This window comes from Macrobrachium nipponense, chromosome 48, assembly GCF_015104395.2.
Source record: "Macrobrachium nipponense isolate FS-2020 chromosome 48, ASM1510439v2, whole genome shotgun sequence".
NCBI lineage: Eukaryota > Metazoa > Arthropoda > Malacostraca > Decapoda > Palaemonidae > Macrobrachium > Macrobrachium nipponense.
In genome coordinates, this window is record NC_087223.1 from 22,938,493 (window position 1) to 22,964,562 (window position 26,070).

General features: G+C 39.3%; 1 protein-coding gene across 1 annotated transcript in view; it reads right to left on the reverse strand.

Annotated features, from left to right (window-relative positions):
• LOC135205125 (gamma-1-syntrophin-like) overlaps positions 1-26,070 on the reverse strand; it is a 291,815-nt gene that overhangs the window by 209,456 nt on the left and 56,289 nt on the right. The window contains 2 exon segments of the mRNA XM_064235479.1: positions 8,340-8,414; positions 24,836-26,070. The exon segment at positions 24,836-26,070 is cut by the window's right edge and continues 147 nt beyond it. Coding sequence (XP_064091549.1) covers positions 8,340-8,414; positions 24,836-24,946 — 186 coding nt within the window. The 5' untranslated portion in view covers positions 24,947-26,070.

A 26,070-nucleotide genomic window follows, 5' to 3' on the forward strand; every position in this document is an offset into this window, starting at 1 on the left:
AGGGATACCAACAGAACAAACTATTCGGAACCAACCAGGAAAGACTATACAGCCAACTAAGAGGGGAAGACAACCACCCAGAAATTCCTGAAGCCGAACCAAGTAAAGAGACTCTGGGAAAACATATGGAGCAATCCGGTATCATACAACAAACATGCAACATGGCTCCAGGAAGTCAAGGAAGAAGAAACAGGGAGAATAAACAAAGATTCACAGAGATCACGACAGACAGTCAAACACCAACTAAAGAAAATGCCAAACTGGAAAGCCCCAGGTCCCGATGAAGTCCATGGATACTGGCTCAAAAACTTCAAGGCCCTACACCCACGAATAGCAGAACAACTCCTTAGTACAAAAAGACAGTAACCAAAAGCCTATCACCTGCCTACCAATAATGTGGAAGTTACTAACAGGTTTCATCAGTGAAAGGCTATACAATAACCTAGAGGAGACAAACACCATCCCCCACCAACAGAAAGGCTGCAGAAGGAAGTGTAGGGGCACAAAAGATCAGCTCCTGATAGACAAAATGGTAATGAAGAACAGTAGGAGAAGGAAAACCAACCTAAGCATGGCATGGATAGACTATAAGAAAGCCTTCGACATGATACCACACACATGGCTAATAGAATGCCTGAAAATATATGAGGCACAGGAAAACACCATCAGCTTCCTCAAAAATACAATGCGCAACTGGAATACAATACTTACAAGCTCTGGAATAAGACTAGCAGAGGTTAATATCAGGAGAGGGATCTTCCAGGGCGACTCACTGTCCCCACTACTCTTCGTAGTAGCCATGATTCCCATGACAAAAGTACTACAGAAGATGGATGCCGGATACCAACTCAAGAAAAGAGGCAACAGAATTAAACCATCTGATGTTCACGGACGACATCAAGCTGTATGATAAGAGCATCAAGGAAATAGATACCCTAATCCAGACTGTAAGGATTGTATCTGGGGACATCAGGATGGAGTTTGGAATAGAAAAATGCGCCTATATCAACATACAAAAAGGCAAAAGTAACGAGAACTGAAGGGATAAAGCTACCAGATGGGAGCAACATCAAACACATAGATGAGACAGGATACAAATACCTGGGAATAATGGAAGGACGGATATAAAACACCAAGAGATGAAGGACACGATCAGGAAAGAATATACGCAGAGACTCAAGGCGATACTCAAGTCAAAACTCAACGCCGGAAATATGATAAAAGCCATAAACACATGGGCAGTGCCAGTAATCAAATACAGTGCAGGAATAGTGGAATGGACGAAGGCAGAACTCCGCAGCATAGATCAGAAAACCAGGAAAACATATGACAATACACAAAGAACTACACCCAAGAGCAAATACAGACAGACTATACATAACACGAAAGGAAGGAGGGAGAGGACTACTAAGTATAGAGGACTGCGTCAACATCAAGAACAGAGCACTGGGACAGTATCTGAAAACCAGTGAAGACGAGTGGCTAAAGAGTGCATGGGAGTAAGGACTAATAAAGTAGACGAAGACCCAGGAAATATACAGAAACAGGACAATGACAAAAAGAACAGAGGACTGGCACTGCAAACCAATGCACGAACAATACATGAGACAGACTAAAGAACTAGCCAGCGATGAGACATGCAATGGCTACAGAAGGGGGAGCTAGAAGGAAACTGAAGGAATGATAACAGCGGCACAAGATCAGGCCCTAAGAACTAGATATGTTCAAAGAACGATAGACGGAAATAACATCTCTCCCATATGTAGGAAGTGCAATACGAAAAAATGAAACCATAAACCACATAGCAAGCGAATGCCCGGCATTTGCACAGAACCAGTACAAAAAGAGGCCTGATTCAGTGGCAAAAGCCCTCCACTGGAGCCTGTGCAAGAAACATCAGCTACCTTGCAGTAATAAGTGGTACGAGCACCAACCTGAGGGAGTGATAGAAAACGATCAGGCAAAGATCCTCTGGGACTATGGTATCAGAACGGATAGGGTGATACGTGCAAATAGACCAGACATGACGTTGATTGACAAAGTCAAGAAGTAAGTATCACTCATTGATGTCGCAATACCATGGGACACCATAGTTGAAGAGAAAGAGGGAAAAAATGGATTAAGCATCAAGATCTGAAAATAGAAATAAGAAGGATATGGGATATGACAGTGGAAATCGTACCCATAATCATAGGAGCACTAGGCACGATCCCAAGATACCTGAAAAGGAATCTAGAAAAACTAGAGGCTGAAGTAGCTCCAGGACTCATGCAGAAGAGTGTGATCATAAGAAACGGCGCACATAGTAAGAAAAGTGATGGACTCTTAAGGAGGCAGGATGCAACCCGGAACCCCACACTATAAATACCACCCAGTCGAATTGGAGGACTGTGATAGAGCAAATTAAAAAAAAAAAAAATATAATAATAATAATAATAATAATAATAATAATAATAATAATAAAATAATCATAATAATAATAATAATAATTATAAAATAATAATCAATAATATTAATAATATAATATAATACTTACTTAGGAAGCAGACCCTCTCTCAAGCATACTTTATTAAAAGTAATGGCTACTTCAGCAGCGTTACACTTGTAGAGATTCTTCTCTATTTTGCGAATAGCGGCTTTTTCGGTGCTACTTAAACAGGCTAGTAGAGAGCCTATAGAGGTCATGGTAAAATACAGGTCAAAATAGGTGTATATTTGAATTTTACAGATAAACTATGATACCATAGTCATCAAAGTCATTAACGATTTTCTCTCTCTCTCTCTCTTTCTTTCTTAAAGCGAGCTTTCGTCTGGAGCAGCCAGACATCCTCGGGCTGGAAGCTGAGGGTGGACTGATCTTGGTGCGGTGTCCGTCCTCGTTATATCTGGTGGTTGACAGCAGGGGGTCTGCCCCATGCTTGTCTCCTATTGGCTGGTGGCGGTGAGTCTTGTTTTCATTGGTTGCCTGAGCCAGGTTTCAAGCCACTTTCTTCGAGCCGATGGTTGCATTGCAGCATATCCTGCAGCCGCCTGGACCTCCTAAGCGGCGCTGTAACATTGATGGGCGTTGCGCTACGCTGTGGGACGTCACGGCTACAGGAGTACCTCGTTCGGGGGCGTTGTCATCCATAGAGTTGTCATGATCGGTGGTATCATTGTTGGTGGCAGGTCTTCTCATACTCGTAGGGAGGAGAAATTCTTCCTGCGTCGTATTCAGAGTAGGTTTTATTTGCTGGATGAGGAGCGCCTCCAGCAGGCGCAACCGACGGGCATCAGGGGCCTTCCCGATGATCTTCGTGTTCTTTATGATGACATCCCGGGAGATGGCCTCGTGATGTTTGGTGCGGGCGTGATTCTTTATAGCCCCCTCTTGGGCGTGGCACGAGAGTCTCTTCGACAGTCGCATGGTAGTCATACCTACGTAGGCGCCGCTGCATTCGCGGACTGGCATGTATACTGGTACACTACATGCATCTGCTTCAGGGGTTCTCGTACCTGTGGAGAGGGGTTATTGGCATGTAGTACCAGTAATACATGCCCAGTCCGCGAATGCAGCGGCGCCTACGTAGGTATGACTACCATGCGACTGTCGAAGAGACTCTCGTGCCACGCCCAAGAGGGGGCTATAAAGAATCACGCCCGCACCAAACATCCGAGGCCATCTCCCAGGATGTCATCATAAAGAACACGAAGATCATCGGGAAGGCCCCTGATGCCCGTCGGTTGCGCCTGCTGGAAGCGCTCCTCATCCAGCAAATAAAACCTACTCTGAATACGACGCAGGAAGAATTTCTCCTCCCTACGAGTATGAGAAGACCTGCCACCAACAATGACACCACCGATCATGACAACTCTATGGATGACAACCGACCCCCCCGAACGAGGTACTCCTGTAGCCGTGACGTCCCACAGCGTAGCGCAACGCCCATCAATGTTACAGCGCCGCTTAGGAGGTCCAGGCGGCTGCAGGATATGCTGCAATGCAACCATCGGCTCGAAGAAAAGTGGCTTGAAACCTGGCTCCAGGCAACAAATGAAAACAAGACTACCACACCAGCCAATAGGAGACAAGCATGGGGCGACCCCCTGCTGTCAACCACAGATATAACGAGGACGGACACCGCACCAAGATCAGTCCACCCTCAGCTTCCCAGCCCGAGGATGTCTGGCAGCTCCAGACGAAAGCTCGCTTTAAGAAAGAGAGAGAGAGAGAGAGAGAGAAAATCGTTAATGACATTGATGACTATGGTATCATAGTTTATCTGTAAAATTCAAATATATACACCTATTTTGACCCTGTATTTTACCATGACCTCTATAGGCTCTCTACTAGCCTGTTTAAGTAGCACCGAAAAAGCCGCTATTCGCAAAATAGAGAAGAATCTCTACAAGTGTAACGCTGCTGAAGTAGCCATTACTTTTAATAAAATAATAATAATAATAATAATAATAATAATACAATAATAATAAAAATAATAATAAATAAATAAATTAAATAAATAAATAAATAAACATCATTTTCATCATTCTGGAATGCTACAAAGATATGTTCTGCTATAAGTAAATACAATTCGTTCCTAATTCAAATTAGACATACTGTGCCCACATACATACACACAAAACACATACACACACACAGTTTAAAGTTGGGTGGATCTAGCAGACGTGAAACTTACCTGCTGCTGTACCCCTCAGCCAGGGTACCCAATTCGGACTAAGGGTCACATCACTAATATGAAAAAGGTCACTCGGATGCCATCACCAGATGAACTTAGGAGGACTGACAATATCTCCATCTACACAATAACATCCCATACCTACATTACCCCTTTGTTTGTTTGTATTGTGATTTTACGTTGCATGGAACCAGTGGTTATTCAGCAACGGGACCAACGGCTTTACGTGACTTCCGAACCACGTCGAGAGTGACCTTCTATAACCAGAAATACACATGTGACCCGCTACTTTACATTTGTCACTGTGCAAACCTGTGAATATGGCAAATTCTGAAAAATATCTTCAAACTTATCAAGTTTAACAGCTCTCTCCTAGGGCTGGCCCGAAGGATTAGATCTGCATTACGTGGCTAAGAACCAATTTGGTTTCTTAGCAACGGGGCCTACATCTTATATTGTCGGATCCGAGCCACATTGTATCGAGAAATGGATTTCTAATCACCAGAAATAAATTCCTCTGATTCCAAACTGATACTCGAGTATGGGACCCACTCTTCCGGTGAGGAAGTAATACTGGACTTATCAAAATACCTGTAAACACAACAGGGTACAAAGTAGATGAATGAATTCAAATGTGGGATAAATTCCTGAAATGTACTTACACACACACTTCATCAAAGGAGAAAAATGCATCAATACACAGTAGGTTACCTTGTACTTAAATTAATTACAGCTATGAATAAACTTACAGACAAATGAAGTGTGTGGGAAAAACTCCAACAACAAACAAAACCTTCAGAGAGAATAGTATTGATGTCCTGTAAGATGAAACATTAAATTAAAGCTACCAGTAAGTTAACTACATTAGAATCTCATCTCAGACCAGCAACCAGGCTAAAATGAAGCTCTTACTCGCCTAAGATGAAAGCAAACTTACTTCTGGGCAGGTCTCCACCAAGTAGACTAAGACAGGTTATAAAACGGTTCTCGGTTGGTCAGTGAATTTAAAAATAAAAACCTAAATACAGACATTGGAGAATCTAATGAGCAGCCAGTACTTCCAACAACTTTATATACTGTACCATCCCACGTAGGAGCTGAACTACAATGCTGTAATGCTTTGAGGGGTACGACTCAAACCTTCTAAGATTACTTCTGCCAACTTCTACAGGGGTGAATATGGCAAACTGACCAACCCAGAGACCCAGATTTTAACACCTATTTTCAGCCCAAATGGTGAGACCCATTGTGGCACAGCGACTGCAAAAGCACTTGAGAAGGGGGGGAGAATAAAACCAGCAAATATATGATTAGCACGGATGAATAATAAAAGATTCACCTGACGAGGCCAGTCATTTTGGAGGAATTGAAAAAAAAAAAAAAAAGTTTACTTACAAAACAGGGGTGGGTTGGGGGACCTCTTCTCCTTAAATCCTGACGCACCTATATATTCTCCGGCTTTGGAGAATGCAGCCGAATACTTAAATGCTAAAATACATGCTGGGGTGCAAGAAGGGTATAAATAAAAAGAGAGATATATATCTGGCGTTCAGTCCAAAATGCAAGAGAAATGCGAGCTGTCGTAGGGTTTGCGCATCTAGTGACTACGTTTTATATGACAGTTTCTAAAGTATCTGCGATACCGTTCAAGTATTCTTGGTTACGTATTATACGGGGTCCACTTACAATTTAGGAGTTGGTTGTTATGGGTGTTCAAAAGGGGTCATTTTATATGTGCAATCTAGATGGGGCTGGGCTCAAACTAGGGGTCACAAAGTAATTTTGGGAGCTGAAATATTTTCTGGTGTAATTTACCTTGCAGACAGGGGTAGGGGGTTGGGGGGGGGGTGTTACATACTTGTCCCAGGTGTTCAATGGGGACTTATTCAGTGTGCAGTCTACTTGAGAATAACCTAAGTTTATAAGGTATGTGAATGTGAAGGATCTCAAAGAGGACTTTCCAATGTGCAGTCTACTTAAGAATGACCTAAGTTTACAAGGTATGTGAAGGTGAAAGGTATAGAGAGAACTATTATATTGTGCAGTCTACTTAAGAATGACCTAAACTAGAAGGTATGTGAAGGTGATGGGTATAGAGAACTATTCCACTGTGCTGTCTAACTGAGAATGACCTAAGCTTAATGGAAGCGGGTACTGGAGAGGACTTTTCCCAATGTGTGCTGTCTAACTGAGAATGACCTAAGCTTAAAGGTTTTGTAATGGAAGCGGGTACTGGAGAGGACTTTTCCCAATGCAGGCTAACTGGGTATATGTGCTTTACTTGAGGGCAATTGTTACAGGTAGTGAAGGGAGATATATTTCCTTTATTGCCACCTATCTGGGAGGAGTTAAATCTCAGGAGAATGTAATGGATACTTTTATTCAAGGGTATTTTTTTTTTCAACATACAAGCTAATTGGACATGAGCTATATCTGAAGGTACTGAAAGTGGGGGTACATTTTTCAAGTGCAGTCTAACTGTGGGAGTTCATTTCAGGGCTATACACCAACACCTATGGGTAGGGAAGTTTTACTTGGGCAAGTCAATTGGGAATCATTTAAATTTAAGAGCAACTCTTACAGCATAGGAGAAAGGTATCTGACCTCATGTGCAATCTATGTGGACATGACCTATAATCAAGGGGACAGATTACTTTTCAAGGCTAGAACAATATTTTGGGCATCAAGAGGATACTGATCAAGGTGAAATCTACCTGGGTATGTGGTGAAGAGAGTTTATCTAACTGTGGACGAACTAAGACCTATATTTAAAGGGACAAATTAATTTTCAAGGCTAGAAAATTAATTTGAAAGGGGGACATTTCATCTCAAGCACAGGCTACTTGGAAAGTGTTTAAACTTACAGGGTATGTGAGTGTCACAGGTACTGAGTGTGAAATCTGACTGTGGAAGGTGGAACAAACTATACTCTGTTTTTTTCCATCTGTCCACCCGCCTGTGGTGTTTGCACATGGTAACACTGTGTCCCGGGCTTTAGATAGTTACGCTATGTGTAAGTTTTAGGTAATTAAAAGGATATCTGGGTGTACAATTGCAACTGTATGCGAATTACACCATTAATATTCGAAATAGGATATTGTAATTATTATTGAGCGTAAGCTGAATGTAACTATCTAAAGCCCGGAACGCAGTGTTACCATACGCAAACACCACAGGCGGGTGGACAGATGGAAAAAAACAAGTATAAGTTGGGATTGCCATGAGGCCATGAGAGGGGGGGGAGGGGGGATCCTAAAATTGGAAGTGCTTACAGAAGGAAGACTGAGTGGCAAATAGAGATTTTAAAAGGTTGAAAGGGAAGTCTGGAGTGTCTGAAGCCTTGTAAGGAGGGGACGGAGACTCAAAATCTGGGTGAAGTCTTGTGTACGGGGACTCACGACTAAAAGTCAACAGGCGAATGCGAGCCTAGAGAGGGGAGGGAGGGATAATTAATTTAGAGGGGGGGGGATATCTGAAGATATGCTCTGACAGTCACTACGGACGGAGTAAGGAAGTTGTTCACTAAGACATGTTTTCTCATTGTACTGTTGGTTTGTTTGTTTTCTGTGGCTTTTTTTTTTTTTAAATACGTATCTACGTCTTCTAGGTTCAGAGATCTACTGAAAACGTTTTTGTTATATATATATTCTTTTGGTCTCTCACCTTGCCTTTAGGGTTGACTACTACCAAGCTAGCGCTTGGCAAAGGCTTGTCTCCGGTAATGTTCAGCTTCTTTGGCTTGAAAAAAGAAAATGGTAGGATACAGGTTAGTATTGGGGGGAAGTCCTGCAGGTAATAACTGCAATGCAATACATAACAAAACAAAACAAAAAAAAATTGATACAGGTACCAAGCACTTATATTTCTTCATCAATAAATCCAAGCATTAATTCTTTTTTTAATAGTTTGATGAACTTTGGAGGACAATCTCAAGGGGAAACTTTAGAAAAAACCCATTCACCTTTGATAAAATCCGATACCCATTCTCCTTTATCAAACTAGACGCCCGTTTTCTTTAATCACACTACACGCCCGTTTTCCTTCATCAAACTAGACGCCGGTTTTCTTTTATCAAACTACACGCCCGTTTTCTTTAATCAAAAATAGACGCCCGTTTTTTTAATCAAAATATACACCCATTTTGCTCTCCCTGATTTAAAAAAAATAAAAAATATACTGTTTAAAATTTAATTTAACGCCAAAAGAGTACATAAACCACTGACAATGTTTAAATTGTCATAAATCCATTGACAGTTCTTGGGTATGTACCCACACCATATACACCATAACGTATGCTTTCTTCCCCTTGCATAACCTCAGCTACAGTATCTTACAAGTTAATTTTTTTATATATATAGATTCAGTAGTCATATGCCAAGTATTACCTAATTTAATAAGAAAATCAGGTCTATATCTAATGATTTACCGTCTTTACTATCAATTTAATCAGAAAATCAGGTCTATATCTAATGATTTACGCCTTAACTATCAATTTAATCAGAAAATCAGGTCTATATCTAATGATTTATCGTCTTAACTATCAATTTAATAGGAAAATCAGGTCTATATCTAATGATTTATCGTCTTAACTATCAATTTAATAAGAAAATCAGGTCTATATCTAATGATTTACCGTCTTTACTATCAATTTAATAGGAAAATCAGGTCTATATCTAATGATTTATCGCCTTAACTATCAATTTAATAAGAAAATCAGGTCTATATCTAATGATTTATCATCATTACTATCAATTAAAGTATGGTAGTCCATGTATTACTAATTTTCACTAGGGTTTATCTAAAATCATTGTGATTTCTCCACTGCAATTACCAACAGACGACTTTCTCATGCCATACCAAATCACAAGTCCGCAGAGCAAGTTTCCCGATATCAACCGTCATCTCGCAGCCACAATTTAAAGCGTGCTAAAATCTATGGACAAACAGAGCCTCGTTTCACCGACTAAAATTAAAATGAATACGCTATATGTTCTTATAAATAAACCCTTTTAGGCTCTTCCATAGACCTTTCCTATCCCCCCACAGCAATAACAACTACAAAACAATAAAAAATAAACTAGCGAACAATAAAAAACAACCAACAACCACTCCAACCCACATCCCTGCCCCTGCTTGACCTTAACAGCTAATAGGATCAGAAATCAACACACACAATATATATGTAATATATAAATATATATATATATATATATATATATATATATATATATATATATATAATATATAATATCTATATATATATATATATATAATATATATATAGTATATATAATATTAATTCATATATATATAATATATAATTATATATAATTAATATATAATCTATGAATAACTTGATCACGAAGTATATAAAACGTGATGCTATGTATAAATAAAGGTTTTTTTTGCCACGAAGGAAAAAAATGAAAAAGCAAGATAGCCGAGTACTTTCGGTTCTATTCGGACCCTTTACTGAGGCAAACTGATTTTACAAAGAACACCATAGTCAAAAGAAGGCTTAATATACAAACTGACACTACCAGATTAGCCATTAGACATTATCAAAGGAATGACATATAGTGCTACGCATGCCTACCATGAAGATAATTTCCCCGCTCGCTACAGAAAAAGTTTAAAAGAATTGAAGAATGATAATAGCTTACACATTACCAAGGCTGATAAATCCAATAGTTTATTGGTTCTTGACAAAACTGACTACATATCACGCATGCATACTTTACTAGAGGATGAAATAACTTACAAAAAACTCGCAAAAAATCCGTTGGACCAAGTAATAAAAAACTTTAATATCAATATCAAACAAATTCTTAAAGATAAAAAAGAACTTTTGTGTCAGTTAACTGTAAAGTGTCCCTCATTACCTTATTTATATGGCCTAGTCAAAACGTTGTCGTGTGCAAACTTAAGGAACATTTTCTTATTTTTACTGTATAAACTCAGGAGTCGATGAAATATATCCCAAGTTATTATGGCCTTCTTACATTTTATTTCAACTTTAATACTCATAAGGAAAACAAACCTATGCGCCCAATTATTAGTACTATCTAAATATCTTACTAAACTGTTATCCCCGCTACTAGGAACTGTATCTAATTCACACATCCGGAATTCTCTTGATCTTGTGGAAAAATTAAACAACATTGTACAAAACCCTAGCGATATTTTTGTCAGTTTTGATGTATGTTCTTTGTTTACAAAAGTCCCTATTGACTCTGTGCAAGAATATTTAAGTAATGAACTTGTACTGCATGAATTGCCTATGTCCGTTAGTCACATAATTTCCTTAATTAAGTTATGTATTTGTGATTGCAGATTTATTTTTAATGGAGAATATTACCAACAAATATTTGGTATAGCCATGGGTAACCCTTTATCCACATCTCCTTTGCAAACTTAAATATGGAATTTTTTGAGGAGACAACACCTCCCGAATATACACCTTAATCCCCGTTAAAATGGCGTTTTACCCGATACTGTTCGATGATATCTTAGTAGTCTTACCTGGTGGTATCGATGTAAATGATTTACTGTCTAAATTGAATAATTTAGTGCCATCCATAAAATTCACTGTTGAAATTGAAAATAACAATGTCATCCCTTTCCTAGATGTATTAATACATAGAGAATCTTTCCAATGCAAATTCAGTATTTATAGAAAACCCACAAATAATTTAACATATGTACATTTTTATTCTGGCCACCATCTTAATATTAAAATTTAAATTTTTTCTTTTATGTTCCTACGCGCTTTGCGTATCACGAGTCCACAATACCTCGACCAAGAAATAGAACACATAAAAAAAGATAGGAAACGATCTCTGCTACCCACCTCATTTAATTGATTTATGTTATCAAAAAGCTCATAAAAAGTTTTATAATGTTGCTGTTAATGAAAAAGAAATGCCTAAAAATGTACTTAGCTTATCTTATTTTCGTGGATTTGAAACCATAAAATCAATATTTAAATCGTTTAATGTTAATGTAGTGTTCTCTTATAACAATACCATTAAAGACTATGCCTAATTAATAATAGTACCCGTAACAAATAACAACATCATTTACAAAATTCCTTGTAAGGATTGCCCATCGTTTTACGTTGGTCAGTCTAGTAAAAATTCATGTGTCGGATTAAGCAGCATATGTATTCAATTAGAACAGCCCAGACTTCAAATGCACTGTTTATCCATCTGAGTGAAAAATCTCATTGTATTAATTGGGGTGATACCTCGGTAATTGCTAGATCTAATGATTATGTTTCAAGAAATTTACTGGAATCGGCAATTATACAAATCACTAATAAAAACAACCTAAATCTTAGTCTGGGAATGTACCATTTGGACCCATATTTGTAAGATGTTTATGAAGGACCTCAAAATAAATGAACAACTAATAAATTAGTCCCACATGTATATAGTTTATTTATTTCTCTCTCTCTCTCTCTCTCGCTCTCTCCTCATCTCTCTCTCTCTTCTCTCTCCTCTCTCTCTCTCTCTGGTTCGTATCTCTCTCCCCTCTTTCTCTTGCTCGATATATATATATTTATATTTTCTTTCGTCTTTTCACTAATAATAATTCTTGTTGGGAAAATTTGTGTAAAAATTCATGATATTAAATTGTATATGCCCCCGTGTTGTTTTCAAAATGTACTGTTTTTCTGGAAGAATCACTTGTTTACTGCGGGTATCCTTCAAGGTGTGGCTAGCCTATGGCGACTCCTCCTCTCTGTAGAGTGAAAATCGCCCTTATGGCTAATCTGATAGTGTCAGTTTGTATATTAAGCCTTCTTTTGACTATGGTTTGTTCTTTGTAAAATCAGTTTGCCTCAGTAAAGGGTCCGAATAGGACCGATGTACTCGGCTATCTCGCTTTTCATTTTTTCCTTCGTGGCAAAAAAACCTTTATTTATATATATATATATATATATATATATATAATATATATATATATATATATATATATATATATATATATATATATAACCCCTATGAACCAAAGCAGGTCATTAAAAAGTATATTTTAAATGACCTGGTCAGACCCCCACAAAAAAAAGTTATAATAAAATAAATTTGGCCCATTAAACCAAAAAGATACAAAGCAACAATGACCTTTGAACCAAAACAGGGTATTTTACAAGTAAACTAAAAACGGTTTAGAAATTAAAAACAGCCCCTTTGAACCAACGTGTGTTATGAACAAAACAAAATTAACCCCTGAATTTACAACAGGTTACAAATCAAGATCCTCTTTGAAATGAATCTATTTGTAAATAATACACATAAGATCCATTCAAACAGGAAGAACAAGTCATAACTAAAGCGAAAAATGGCACATTTTAACTAAAACTGGATCTAAACCAACAAAATACCCCATTCAAACCAAAGCTGGCTTTGAATAAAAACGAATAAATAACGCTTTCAAAACGAAACCAGTTATAAATCCACCTGAAAACGACACTTTCAAAATTAAATATTATAAATAAAACCGTAAATTACCCCCTTGGATTCAAAATTGGGTACCAACAAACCAAAAATGACCCAATCAAGTCAAAATGAAGTAGAAATAAACAAAAAATTACACCTTGAAATCTAAATTAAGTAGAAACAAACCAAAAATGACCCCTTAAAAAATGGGGTAGAAACCAAATATTATTCCTTGATATCGAAATGAGTTGGAAATAAACGAAAAAATGACCCCTTGAAATCAAAATAGGGAAGTAATAAACCATAAATGACCCCTACACAATTGGAAAGAAACGAAAATGACCCTTCGATATCGAAATGGGTTGGAAACAAAACCAAATATTGACCCCTTCACATCAAAATGGTGTACCAATAAACCAAAAAAAGACCACTTCAAGCCAAATTGGGGTTAGATATAAACCACAAAAAGACCACTTCAACCCAAATACAAACCAAGAAAAACCTCTCTTATTCTATGCATGATCATACTGACCTCTAAATGCAGGGTTGTCTGCAGGCAAAGTTGCGATCTCCGCGAACGAACAACAGCCTTTTAGCCATACGAGATGACTGCAGTGGACTATTACACTAATGGGGAGAGAGAGAGAGAGAGAGAGAGAGAGAGAGAGAGAGAGAGAGAGAGAGAGAGAGAGAGAGAGAGAGAGAGAAAGGATGTAGTTCTTCTCAGAAAAAACATGACTGTAACAGCCACAGAAAGGCTACAAGGGATTGCTTGCTAGAATGAGAGAGAGAGAGAGAGAGAGAGAGAGAGGAGAGAGAAGAGAGATAGAGAGAGAGAGAGAGAGAGAGAGAGAGAGAGAGAGAGAGAGAGAGAGATTTTCCAAGCCAGAAAATCCCCCCAAAACGGATGACCATTCCAGAACTCATCTTTAAACCGTAAATCATTTCCTGTATTGATTTTTCAGTCTGAGTTTAGGGCCACTCCTTCTCCTATACCAAAGTTTCCCCCCCCTCCCTGAAGAAGGAAGGAAGAACCCCCTTCGTGGGAAGATGGGGGAAGGAGGGGGAGGGGGGGGAGATAAGTATACCCCTATCCCGAAGAGTGGACTCCTTGATGGGCAAATGGAGGCTATGTCCACAAAGAAAAGGAGACACTGTTACGTTGGAGGAGGGGAATTCTCCCTTCTAGATTCTATGTCCACTGTCACTTTTTTTAACTTGAATTTTATACAGCTTCGCATACTACTACTACTACTACTACTACTACTACTACTAATAATAATAATAATAATAATAATAATAATAATAATAATAACACTCAGATTACTTGACCTGACGAACGGTGCAATCTCGAGTTCAACGTCTCACAAGAAAGAGCCCCAACCCTTGAAGCCAACTGTCAGGTCAGATCGATAAATTCTCCAATAACCCATAATCAAACGTTCCTGGAATATCAAAGATATCACTGTTTCTCTCTCATCTCTTTCTCTTCTCTCTCTCTCTCTCTCTCTCTCTCTCTCTCTCTCTCTCTCTCTCTCTCTATCAATAACAACTCAAGAAGCTTATCAAACACAATGCACCAAACGTGGGTCAACTCCTATTCGATTCTTGACCTCTATGCATGGCATTGACCTTGACCTCTATGCATGGCACTGATTGACCTCTATTCATGGCACTGACCTTAACCTTGACCTCACCGGCAAACTAGTTTCATCAGTGGATGAGTCATTCCAATACATATTTGAAGTTTCCTACAATTTTTAATCTTGGCATACGGGCAGATTCATCACTAGACATCCCTGGACCGTTCGTCGGGTCAGACCAGGTCATTTACTCATTGTTCCTGGAACGTTCACGAGTTTAGGACGGGTCAATTATTCAAAGTTCCTGGAAGGTTCACAGGGTTAGGACAGGTAGATTACTAGACGTGCCTGTAAGCTTCAAGAGGGTGAAGACAGGGCAGTTACTACACGTCCCTGGAAGGTTCCAGAACATGCCAAGTCAAAGCCCTACGTGTCCCTGGAGTGTTCTCGAGTGTCAGAACAGGGCAGTTACTACACGTCCCTGGAAGGTTCCAGGGAATAGGCCAGGTCAAGCCTTACTACGTGTCCCTGGAGTGATCTCGAATTCCAGGACAGGGCAGTTACTAAACGTTCCTGGAAGGTTCCAGGGAACAGGCAAGGTCAAGCCTTACTACATGTCCCTGGAGTGACCTCGAATTCCAGGACAGGGCAATTATTAAACGTCGCTGGAAGGTTCCATGGAACAGGCCAGGTCAAGCCCTACGTGTCCCTGGGGTGATCTCGAACGTTAGGACAGGACAAAAGCCTTACTACATGTCCCTGGAGTGATCTCGAATTCCAGGACAGGTCCCTGGAAGGTTCCAGGGAACAGGCCAGGTCAAGCCCTACGTGTCCCTGGAGTGATCTCGAGTCTCAGGACAGGGCAAAAGCCTTAATACATGTCCCTGGAGTGATCTCCAATTCCAGGATAGGTCCCCGGAAAGTTCCAGGGAACAGGCCAGGTCAAGCCTTACTACATGTCCCTGGAGTGATCTCGAATTCCAGTCCCTCCCTGGAAGGATCACCGGGGTCACGGAGAAATATAAGACCAATGGAGAACGACAGCGAATAGAAATGCCAATGTAAAACGACACGCAGGCCAAATGCAGAATTGGCAAACCTTGACGCATTGTCTGAGAATGCTGACTGGCTGTCTGGTGTTACATTACCATTCACCAGGTAATCGATGACGCTTTTTAGCTTCGCCAACTGCTGGGGAATCCACTTCCTCATTCCCGTGTGTGTCGTGCTTCACACGAAACATAATGAATGGTTATAGTCGTCCTCCATTTATTGAAACAGAAAAGGCCAATGGGACGTGCGCCGAAAAATGCACTTCTCTAGCCCAAGGCCTGAAGAGGAAAGAAAAGAAAAGGACCAAGGCCTGGATTTCCATTAATCGAGACAATAATACCACAAAGGATTATCTACAAATTGGACAAAATAATAATAATAATAATAATAATAATAATATAATAAAATAATAATAATAATAATAATAATAATAATAATAATAATAAACCAGGATGGCCAAAAAAGTGCTCCAATATTTCTCACTCACTAGGGAGCTAAACCTATACATGGTCCCCTGGAGAATCGTGCCCAAGGGGCGCGAGCCGTCTCCTAAACCACCTCCTCCTCCTCCTCCTCCTCTTCAAATCAAATTTATATTCGTATCTCTCCCAAGATCAAACTGACTGTCGCCACTAACAAGGCGAACCTTCCTTCAATCAGCTTTTCGTCAAAATTCACAAATGGCATCTGATGTCTACCTGCCCCCAACCACCTCCATTTCTCCCTCATTCCTGAATCAAAGCCTTGGGAGTTCACCCACCGAGTCAAGGCTTACTACCTGAAGACGTTCTCCTCCTCCTCCATCCTCCCTCGCTCTCCCAAAGGCGTCCCCCTCGAAGTCGGTGGTGTGCCCACTCGACTTGGGGACTCCTCCAGTGGGGCTCCTTCATCATCATCATCGTCGTCAGCAGCAGCAGCAGCAGCAGCCTGAGCCAATATCCTCAATTATACAAATCAAGACTCAAGAGGCCTCCGTCCAATTAGGGCCAGATCGACCGATGTCGGAATCCATACAAAGGCTCCTGGCAGCAGCGACTGAATGGGATCTATGGATGGGAGATGGAGGAGGGGGATTTGTAGGAATGGGAAAAACGGGGGGAGGGGGGGGGCGGCGGGTTTGGGGGTTTGGGGGTTGGGTAAGGGGTATGGTTGGGGTTTATGGGTTAGGGGTCATCCCCGACCCTTGGATAAACTCCTTATCAAAAATGTATGGTATTATTTCTATATGAAATGAACCCATACACAACATGACTCTTATTTTATTATTATTATTATTATTATTATTATTATTATTATTATTATTATTATTACTGAAGCAACAGTGACAATAATATTACAGTAATTATACTAGTAACAGTTGGACAGTCGAGATTGAACATCAGCATTATTATTATAATTTTTATCATCATTATTGGCAAGGTTCCTCGAGCGAACATCTGATAAATAATAGATGCTCTCTCTCTCTCTCTCTCTCTCTCTCTCTCTCTCTCTCTCTCTCTCTCTCTCTAAAAGAAAAAGCCAGGAAACCAAACTAATATCCAACAAAACAGCGGAAGAAATGATAACTTTAATCAAGTTGGCCCAATTTTGGTAGAGAAATAACGCAATGAACGGGGAGAGAGAGAGAGAGAGAGAGAGAGAGAGAGAGAGAGAGAGAGAGAGAGAGAGACCTTGTCCTCTGAAAGCACTGGCTACGAATGACTGATCTCATCATACGAGATGGCGTCACACCAACCGATGGATGGATGGATGGACATCGCCACCCAGAAATACCACATTCATCCAGACTTCGAGAGAAACGTCAGGAGGAACAGATCGTTGCCATTAACGAGGACGGGAATGCTGGGGGGGTAGGAATGGCTGGCTGGTGAGAGATGAATTGGCTGAAGAATCAAAAGGGAAAGGAACGGAATGACTTCAAATGCGCTCCCTGTGAGACCTACAGAGGTAAATTCAAAAGGGAAAGGAACGGAATGACTTCAAATGTAAATTACGAATAGAAAACGAGGGAATAGAAAACGGGGAACCTTTGCAAAGCAGAGTTTCAAGCAGACGAACCCGGGGGTCCTATATACATCTCCCCGAGATGAGATGAACTTTCTGAAGGTCCTCCTCTGGCTGGCAGATTCATCGTCAGCATTCATGACTGCGGAGAAAGGTCTCCTCCTCCTCCTCCTCCTCCTCTCCCTCCTCCTCCTCCTCCTCCTCCAGGAATATTGCAAATGTCAAGGCAAAAAAATGGACCCCATGGGTGGGTCTCCATTCAAGGTCCCTTAGTGCTATAATCAAAGGGGGACGTCGGCTACGAAGGACTGACAGAGAGAGAGAGAGAGAGAGAGAGATTTTGCCCCGATACCAAAATCAGAACGAGGGGACAATACAATACCATTTACAATAAACGCACCATTGATGGGGGTGGGTTGAAAGATGGGGGGTTGGGGATGGGGGAGGTTGGGGGGGGGGGGGGGGGGGGTGGGGGGGGGGGGGGAAGGGGAAGGGGAGGTAATATCGACCGGAAGGAGAAAGTTCCAAAAATGCAGTATTTAATGCGGACTCCCTCGCTCGCATTCAGCACTCAAGAAGTTTAGGTCTCTCTCTCGCAGTAACAACGATTATATATACATGCCGCAGTATACGATGCATAAAACATTTATGTCACTGTGCGTGTGTGTGTGTGACTGCGGTCCTCAGATTTTTGGCTTGGTCGCCAACTGGACCAGAGAGAGAGAGAGAGAGAGAGAGAGAGAGAGAGAGAGAGAGAGAGAGAGAGAGAGAGATGAATGTAATATAAAGCATGTTGAAGCCCCCCAAAATAATAAATATATATATATATGTGTGTGTGTGTGTGTGTGTGTGTGTGTGTGTGTGTGTATAATAAAAGGAGCCCATAAAAACGTCAAAATATAGAAAGTAAGTACTACTATATTTCAGAGAATGCTCTCTCTCTCTCTCTCTCTCTCTCTCTCTCTCTCTCTCTCTCTCTCTCTCTCTTCTCTCTTCAGGGACAGCAGTCTATGAAATACAGTATACTTACTTTCTATATTTTGGCGTTTTTATGGGCTCCTTTTATTCGATGGAATACTGTTTTAACATACACATTATTATTCACTTTTTTATTTTCATTCTAAAAAATAAATTATAAAAATCCAATCCTAAATTCCTGTATCTTTAACTCAAGGCAAAACACCTTCTTCCGACCTTTTTTTTAGGCTTTTCCAAAGACCTTTCCTACTCCCCAACAAGAAAAACAACAACAACAACAAAGTATTAGTTTGTAGGCTTACTCCCCGAGTAGGCGATAATCTGACCCCTGGACAATTATCTGACAAATTCGTTAGTCCCTCAATATTTTGTGAAAGTCCAAAATTATCTTACATAAAATATAACAAACAAGTCTCTGGCAATAAAAAGATTTCAAAGTCTGTCGTAACCATTCTTCATATCTGTGCCAGGTAAACTATTTCTATTAAAAAAAAACTTATTTTAAGTACGAAACAATCATATGACATGAAAAAGAACTATAAAATATTATATACCCATTTCATGAAATGTTTGTGATAAGCAAAGACGAATTCTCTAAAATTTGTCATAGCTTGTGATAAGGTGGGTATTCAATAAAGACTTGTCCTAAGTCCTAGACAGTACTGTTGTCCTAAGTCCTAGACAGTGCTGTGACAAACAGGAAAATTCTATAAAGACTTGTCCTAGGTCCTACACAGTACTGTAATAAGCAAAAGAATTCTATAAAGACTTGTCTGAGTCCTAGACAGTACTGTGACGAACAGGGGAATTCTATAAAGACTTGTCCTAAGTTCTAGGCCGAACTATAACAAGGAAGAGAATTCTATTAAGACTTGTCCCAAGTCTTAGACAGTACTGTAATAAGGTAAAAAATATTATCATCACTAACCCTAATTAAGACAATTCTGTGATAAAAGGAACAATTCTATAAACCATGCATTAAAGTTCCATAGACTTGGTGACAAATCCTCAATAAATTTATGAAAAAAAGAAAAGTATTCCATGTAATATGATTCCCAGTTCCATGGAGAACACCCTAGGCAAGCGAATGAATTCTCTACTTATATGTCCTAGGTACAGCATTCATTCTCTACTTATATGTCCTCATTACAACATTCTTTCTCTACTTATATGTTCTAAAGTACAGCATTCATTCTCTACTTATATGTCCTAAGTACAGCATTCATTCTCTGCTTATATGTTCTAAGTACAGCATTCATTCTCTACTTATATGTCCTAAGTACAGCATTCATTCTCTACTTATATGTCCTAAGTACAGCATTCATTCTCAATTTATATGTTCTAAGTACAGCATTCATTCTCTATTTGTATATCGTAAGTACAGCATTCATTCTCTATATGAAATGAACCCATACACATGACTCATTATTATTATTATTATTATTATTATTATTATTATTATTATTATTATTATTAGTTTTGGTTGGTTCATTCATTCTCTACTTATATGTCCTAAGTACAGCATTCATTCTCTACTTATATGTCCTCAGTACAGCATTCATTCTCTACTTATATGTCCTAATAACAGCATTCATTCTCTACTTATATGTCCTAGGTACTGCATTCATTCTCTGCTTATAATGTTCTAAGTACAGCATTCATTCTCTACTTATATGTCCTAAGTCCAGCATTCATTCTCTACTTATATGTCCTAAGTACAGCATTCATTCTCTACTTATATGTTCTAAGTACAACATTCATTCTCTACTTGTATGTCCTAAGTACAGCATTCATTCACTATTTATATGTCCTAAGCACAGCATTTATTCTCTACTTATATGTCCTAAGTAAAGCATTCATTCTCTGCTTATATGTCCTAAGTACAGCATTCATTCTCTATTTATATGTTCTAAGTACAGCATTCATTCTCTACCTATATGTCCTAAGTACAGCATTCATTCTCTACTTATATGTTCTAAGTACAGCATTCATTCTCTACTTATATGTCATAAGTAAAAGCATTCATTCTCTACTTATATGTCCTAAGTACAGCATTCATTCTCTACTTATATGTCCTCAGTACAGCATTCATTCTCTACTTATATGTCCTAATTACAGCATTCATTCTTTACTTATATGTCGTAATTACAGCATTCATTCTCTACTTATATGTCCTAAGTACAGTATTCATTCTCTGCTTCTTGCTTATATGTCCTAAGTACAGCATTCATTCTCTGCTTAAATGTCCTAAGTACAGCACTCATTCTCTGCTTATATGTCCTAAGTACAGCATTCATTCTCTGCTTATTGCTTATATGTCCTAAATACAGTATTCATTCTCTACTTATATGTCCTAATTACAGAATTCATTCTCTACTTATATGTCCTAATTACAGCATTCATTCTCTACTTATATGTCCTAAGAACAGCATTCATTCTCTGCTTACATGTCCTAAGTACAGCTTTCATTATCTACTTATATGTCCTAAGTACAGCATTCATTCTCTACTTATATGTCCTGAGTACAGCATTCATTCTCTATTTATATGTCTTAAGTACAGCATTCATTTTCTACTTATATGTCCTAATTACAGCATTCATTCTCTACTTATTTCTCCTCAGTACAGCATTAATTCTCTGCTTATGTCCTAAGTACAGCATTCATTCTCTACTTATAAGTCCTAATTACAGCATTCATTCTCTACTTATATGTCCTAAGTACAGCATTCATTCTCTATTTATATGTCCTAAGTACAGCATACAATCTCTACTTATATGACCTAATTATAGCATTCATTCTCTACTTGAATGTTCTAAGTACAGCATTCATTCTCTACTTATATGCCCTAAGTACAGCATTCATTCTCTACTTATATGTCCTAAGTACAGCATTCATTCTCTGCTTATATGTTCTAAGTTCAGCATTCATTCTCTACTTATATGTCCTAAGTACAACATTCATTCTCTGCTTATATGTTCTAAGTACAGCATTCATTCTCTACTTATATGTTCTAAGTACAGCATTCATTCTCTGCTTATATGTTCTAAGTACAGCATTCATTCTCTGCTTATATGTTCTAAGTTCAGCATTCATTCTCTACTTATATGTCCTAAGTACAACATTCATTCTCTGCTTATATGTTCTAAGTACAGCATTCATTCTCTACTTATATGTCCTAAGTACAGCATTCATTCTCTGCTTATATGTTCTAAGTACAGCATTCATTCTCTGCTTATATGTCCTAAGTACAGTATTCATTCTCTGCTTATATGTCCTAATTACAGCTTCCATTTTCTACTTATATGTCCTAAGTACAGCATTAATTCTCTGCTTATGTCTTAAGTACAGCATTCATTCTCTACTTGTATGGTCCTAAAGTACAGCATTCATTCTCTACTTTATATCGTTCTAAGTACAACATTCAATTCTTCACTTGTAATGACTTCCTAAATCCAACAGCCCCTACAGCATTCATTTCTCTGCTTTATATGGTACCTAAGTACAGCATTAATTCTCTACTTATATGGTCCTCTAGTACAGCAGTTCATTCTCTACTTATATTTTGTCTAAGTACAGCATTCATTCTCTACTTATATGTCCTAAGTTACAGGCACTTCATTCTCTACTTATTATGTCCTAATTACAGCATTCATTCTCTACTTATATGTCCTAAGTACAGCATTCATTCTCTAATTATATGTCCTAAGTACAGCATTCATTCTCTACTTACATGTTCTAGTACAGCATTCATTCTCTACTTCTATGTCCTAAGTACAGCATTCATTCTCTATTTATATGTCCTAAGTACAGCATTCATTCTCTGTTTATATGTCCTGAGTACAGCATTCATTCTCTACTTACATGTCCTAATTACAGCATTCATTCTCTGCTTATACGTCCTCAGTACAGCATTCATTCTCTACTTATATGTCTAAGTATAGCAATTATTCTCTATTTATATGTCCTAATTACAGCATTAATTCTCTGCAAAAAAATTAGAATAGTTAAAGTGAAAAAGAGAGCGAGCACATCGAGTCCAATGCGGAAAGCACAGGAGGAAATATTTCCAGTTGTTGGCAAAACGCAGCTATTTTGTGTGTTAAGCGCGAAGTGTGCACGGTGGATTTCTGTGCTAGAGTCCTCAAGAAATATAGAGATGTCAAAGCCTTAGTTAGTCGTGAGGGTGAGAAGGATTGCTTTATCACACATCAGAAATGGACAGTGAGCATTCATGCTGTGTGCAGTAACATTCTGGTAAAATGCGGTGCTCAAACTAGACTACAGTAGTGATTACACTATGTGCGCATAGCAGGTGAACTTAGAATTACTATACAGGGCTGAGGAACTGTAAGGCGAGGTCACAATTATATAAGATCGAACTATTTCACAAAATATGCATAAGAATTTGCTGAAGAATACCACACTTTATCAACCTATTCTAGCAAATTGCATCTTTCCAAAGAATGAGATTAGACTAGTCCACACATCTGCCATAGTGCTGATCATCTTTGAACTCCTATAGGTATTTTGATAATATACAGAGCAATCGAAAGCTTATTCTATTAATTCGTAAACTCCTGTAAGTAGCAGATAACGTACAGAGCAATTGAAAGCAATTTCTATTCATTCGTAAACTCCTATAGGTTATTTGATAGCATACAGAGCAATTGAAAGCGTATTCTATTCATTCGTACTCGTATAGCTAGCTGATAACATACAAAGCAACTAAAAGCTTATTTTTCATTCGTAAACTCCTATAGGTAATTGATAACGTGACACAAAATCAAGCTGAAAAATACATGCATCTAAGCACAACACATCTGCTGACGGGATGTCATCTCATATGGCATTCAGTAGCTTTTCTCCCTTATCAAGCGAACTACGAAAAATGCAATTGTGGAAGACTGGCTATCATAGTGCATAACCCTCTGTAAAGGACAAATGCTTTTAAACTGCAGTGTAATGGAAGGAACGAAGCATAAAGCTGAACAAGAGCGGCATTTGTCGCTGACCCCTCGACGTAGCGAACCCGCCAAAAGTAACCTAACCTAACGAAGGTGACCTAACCTTACCTTAACTAGCCTTATGCTACTTTACCTTTTACCCAGACCAATCTTATTTTTCCTTATCAGTCAGCTTGGCCTACTTCATTCTACTTCCCTAACTTAAACTAACCTTACCTAACTTAACCTGACATAACCTAACCTTACCAAGCAGCGAATGAAGGCTGACATATGTAACCCAGGTTACGCTCACAACCTTGCAATGTGTAGTTGTCCCTCAGACCTGCCTGAAACCCTCTATCTATTGGCAGAGGAAATGATTACAAATCCAAAATGGTATTCTTCATCCCACACCTGAAGAGGGCAATAGCTATTGACCTTTGAGAGACATTTATTCCCATTGGAAACATACCCAGTCTTAAAAAGTTATTCATACATTTCTCCTTTAAAGGAGCCTTCCCACTGAAAATGCAGTCTCCCTAATTATACTCAACCCTTAAATGGTGTTCATTCCCTAAAATGAATTTGACCCTTGAAGGGAACTGTCAACCTGGAAATGCATTCAAGAATGCACGCTAATCATCATCTTCAGATCCTCCGAAGTCTCACCACTACCCTACTCAGGAAATTCACTCTGTAATAGCCACTTGTCCCCCTGCCTCAGTCCTTCAAAGGTTTTCTGTCTTGCAAATTAGTTAACCCTTAAAATACTCTCTTCACTCAGAACTGCATTTAAACATCAGAAGGTATTCCTACCACAGAGGTGCATTCACCCTTAGACATTCGTTTCCCAAGATAATACAATCCAACCTTAAGATTGCTATCTCCTGGAAATGCATTCATTAAGACCGTAATCAGTTATTGCTCTAAAAGCACTCCTGGAAGCCTGTTATCCTTCTCCCAGAGGCAGCTAAAGTCAGAAAATGCAAGCAGCAGCCAATGAAACTACTCATACAGTTATTCAGTCCTCTGGGAAAGGCATTCAGTCAGAGTACTGGCCCCCTGAAAGTGCATGTTACCCCAGGCATTAGTCATCCCTGAAATAAAGATGAGCATTATGGGTTAAATTACATGGGAAACATAAGTGTACTCTTACCTGATGCCGCTCTTCCTTCGGCGTTGTGGGGCGGGTGTTGGACGCCGTCGTGCTGGTGTTGGCATTTGTGGTGGAAGAGGACGGGGTGCTAGCCCTGCTAGAGTCGCCCATCTTGGCTGCTTCTCCGTAGCAGAACTTGGAAGAAGTCGAGTACAAAAAAGTTATGCAACTACTGAGGGTTTATTGTCAGTTCGTTCAGTCTTTCAGAGCCCTCTGATCTTACGGAGCTTTCTAGGGATTTGTGAGAATCTGCCTCTTTCTGTGAGAGCACAGTTGGTCCCCTGGGTGTCAAAGAATCCAATGCAATGAGGTCTCTTCTGCTGTTGGCAAAGCTAGTATGATGTTCCTTTTCACGCAAGTACCAATAACTCACTTCATATGGCACAGCGGTCGCTCTCTCAGGCCTCTTTTTAGCTACATTTATGGAGTACAATTTTCCAAGGTGGCAAACACACAAAGTTCAGTTTCAAAACATCAAAAGGCTAAGCTACACTGACGTTCTGCAATGCTACAAGTCTCACGATACAAAATGTCAACACGGATAACTTCGTATAGAAAAAAAATCACTCGGATCTCGTCGAACAAAAATGCCAAAGTTTTACTACGAGCTACTTTAAAAAAAGCACTTCAATCAACAAACCTGATGGATCAGTAAAATAATTCATTAACAAGTAACAAATCTGTATGGGAGAGTATCTGGACAATCTCATCAAATAACAAACGACAAGAGGGGTCTACCCTTAAACGTACATCTAATCAACTATCTGGAGAACATGAGGAGCTCAGGTCCCCTTTTCTCGGAGAACAAACAGCGAAAGTGACGAGATTTTTATCACCCAGTGTACCACAGCTTCCAGCTGGTGGTGGTGGCCCTGTCAAGCGCTTGTTGTCAGTTCTGAAGATTCCAACGGAAGAAAACGGTTTGGCGATTGTTATTGCTCTTTTCGTAAGCCGCTTTTCCGAACGATTCAGAATCCTTGACGAAAGGACTTCTGTCGCCTACTTTCCTACTTATCACATGAGCTACGCACGGGGCTTAATGACTCACCAAGCCTCAAAGGTCACTTATAAGCAAAGCAATTATAGCACACACAGTCAGTCAGTGACAGATCGTCGAGGGATAACAGCGCGTGGAATCTAGATGTCGCCATTTGGGACCCTTCTTCCTCGGTGATCTGGGAGTGATTTGCAGAGCAATTCTTTGGTTCAGGTAGAGGTGTGGAGAGAGAAGTCCC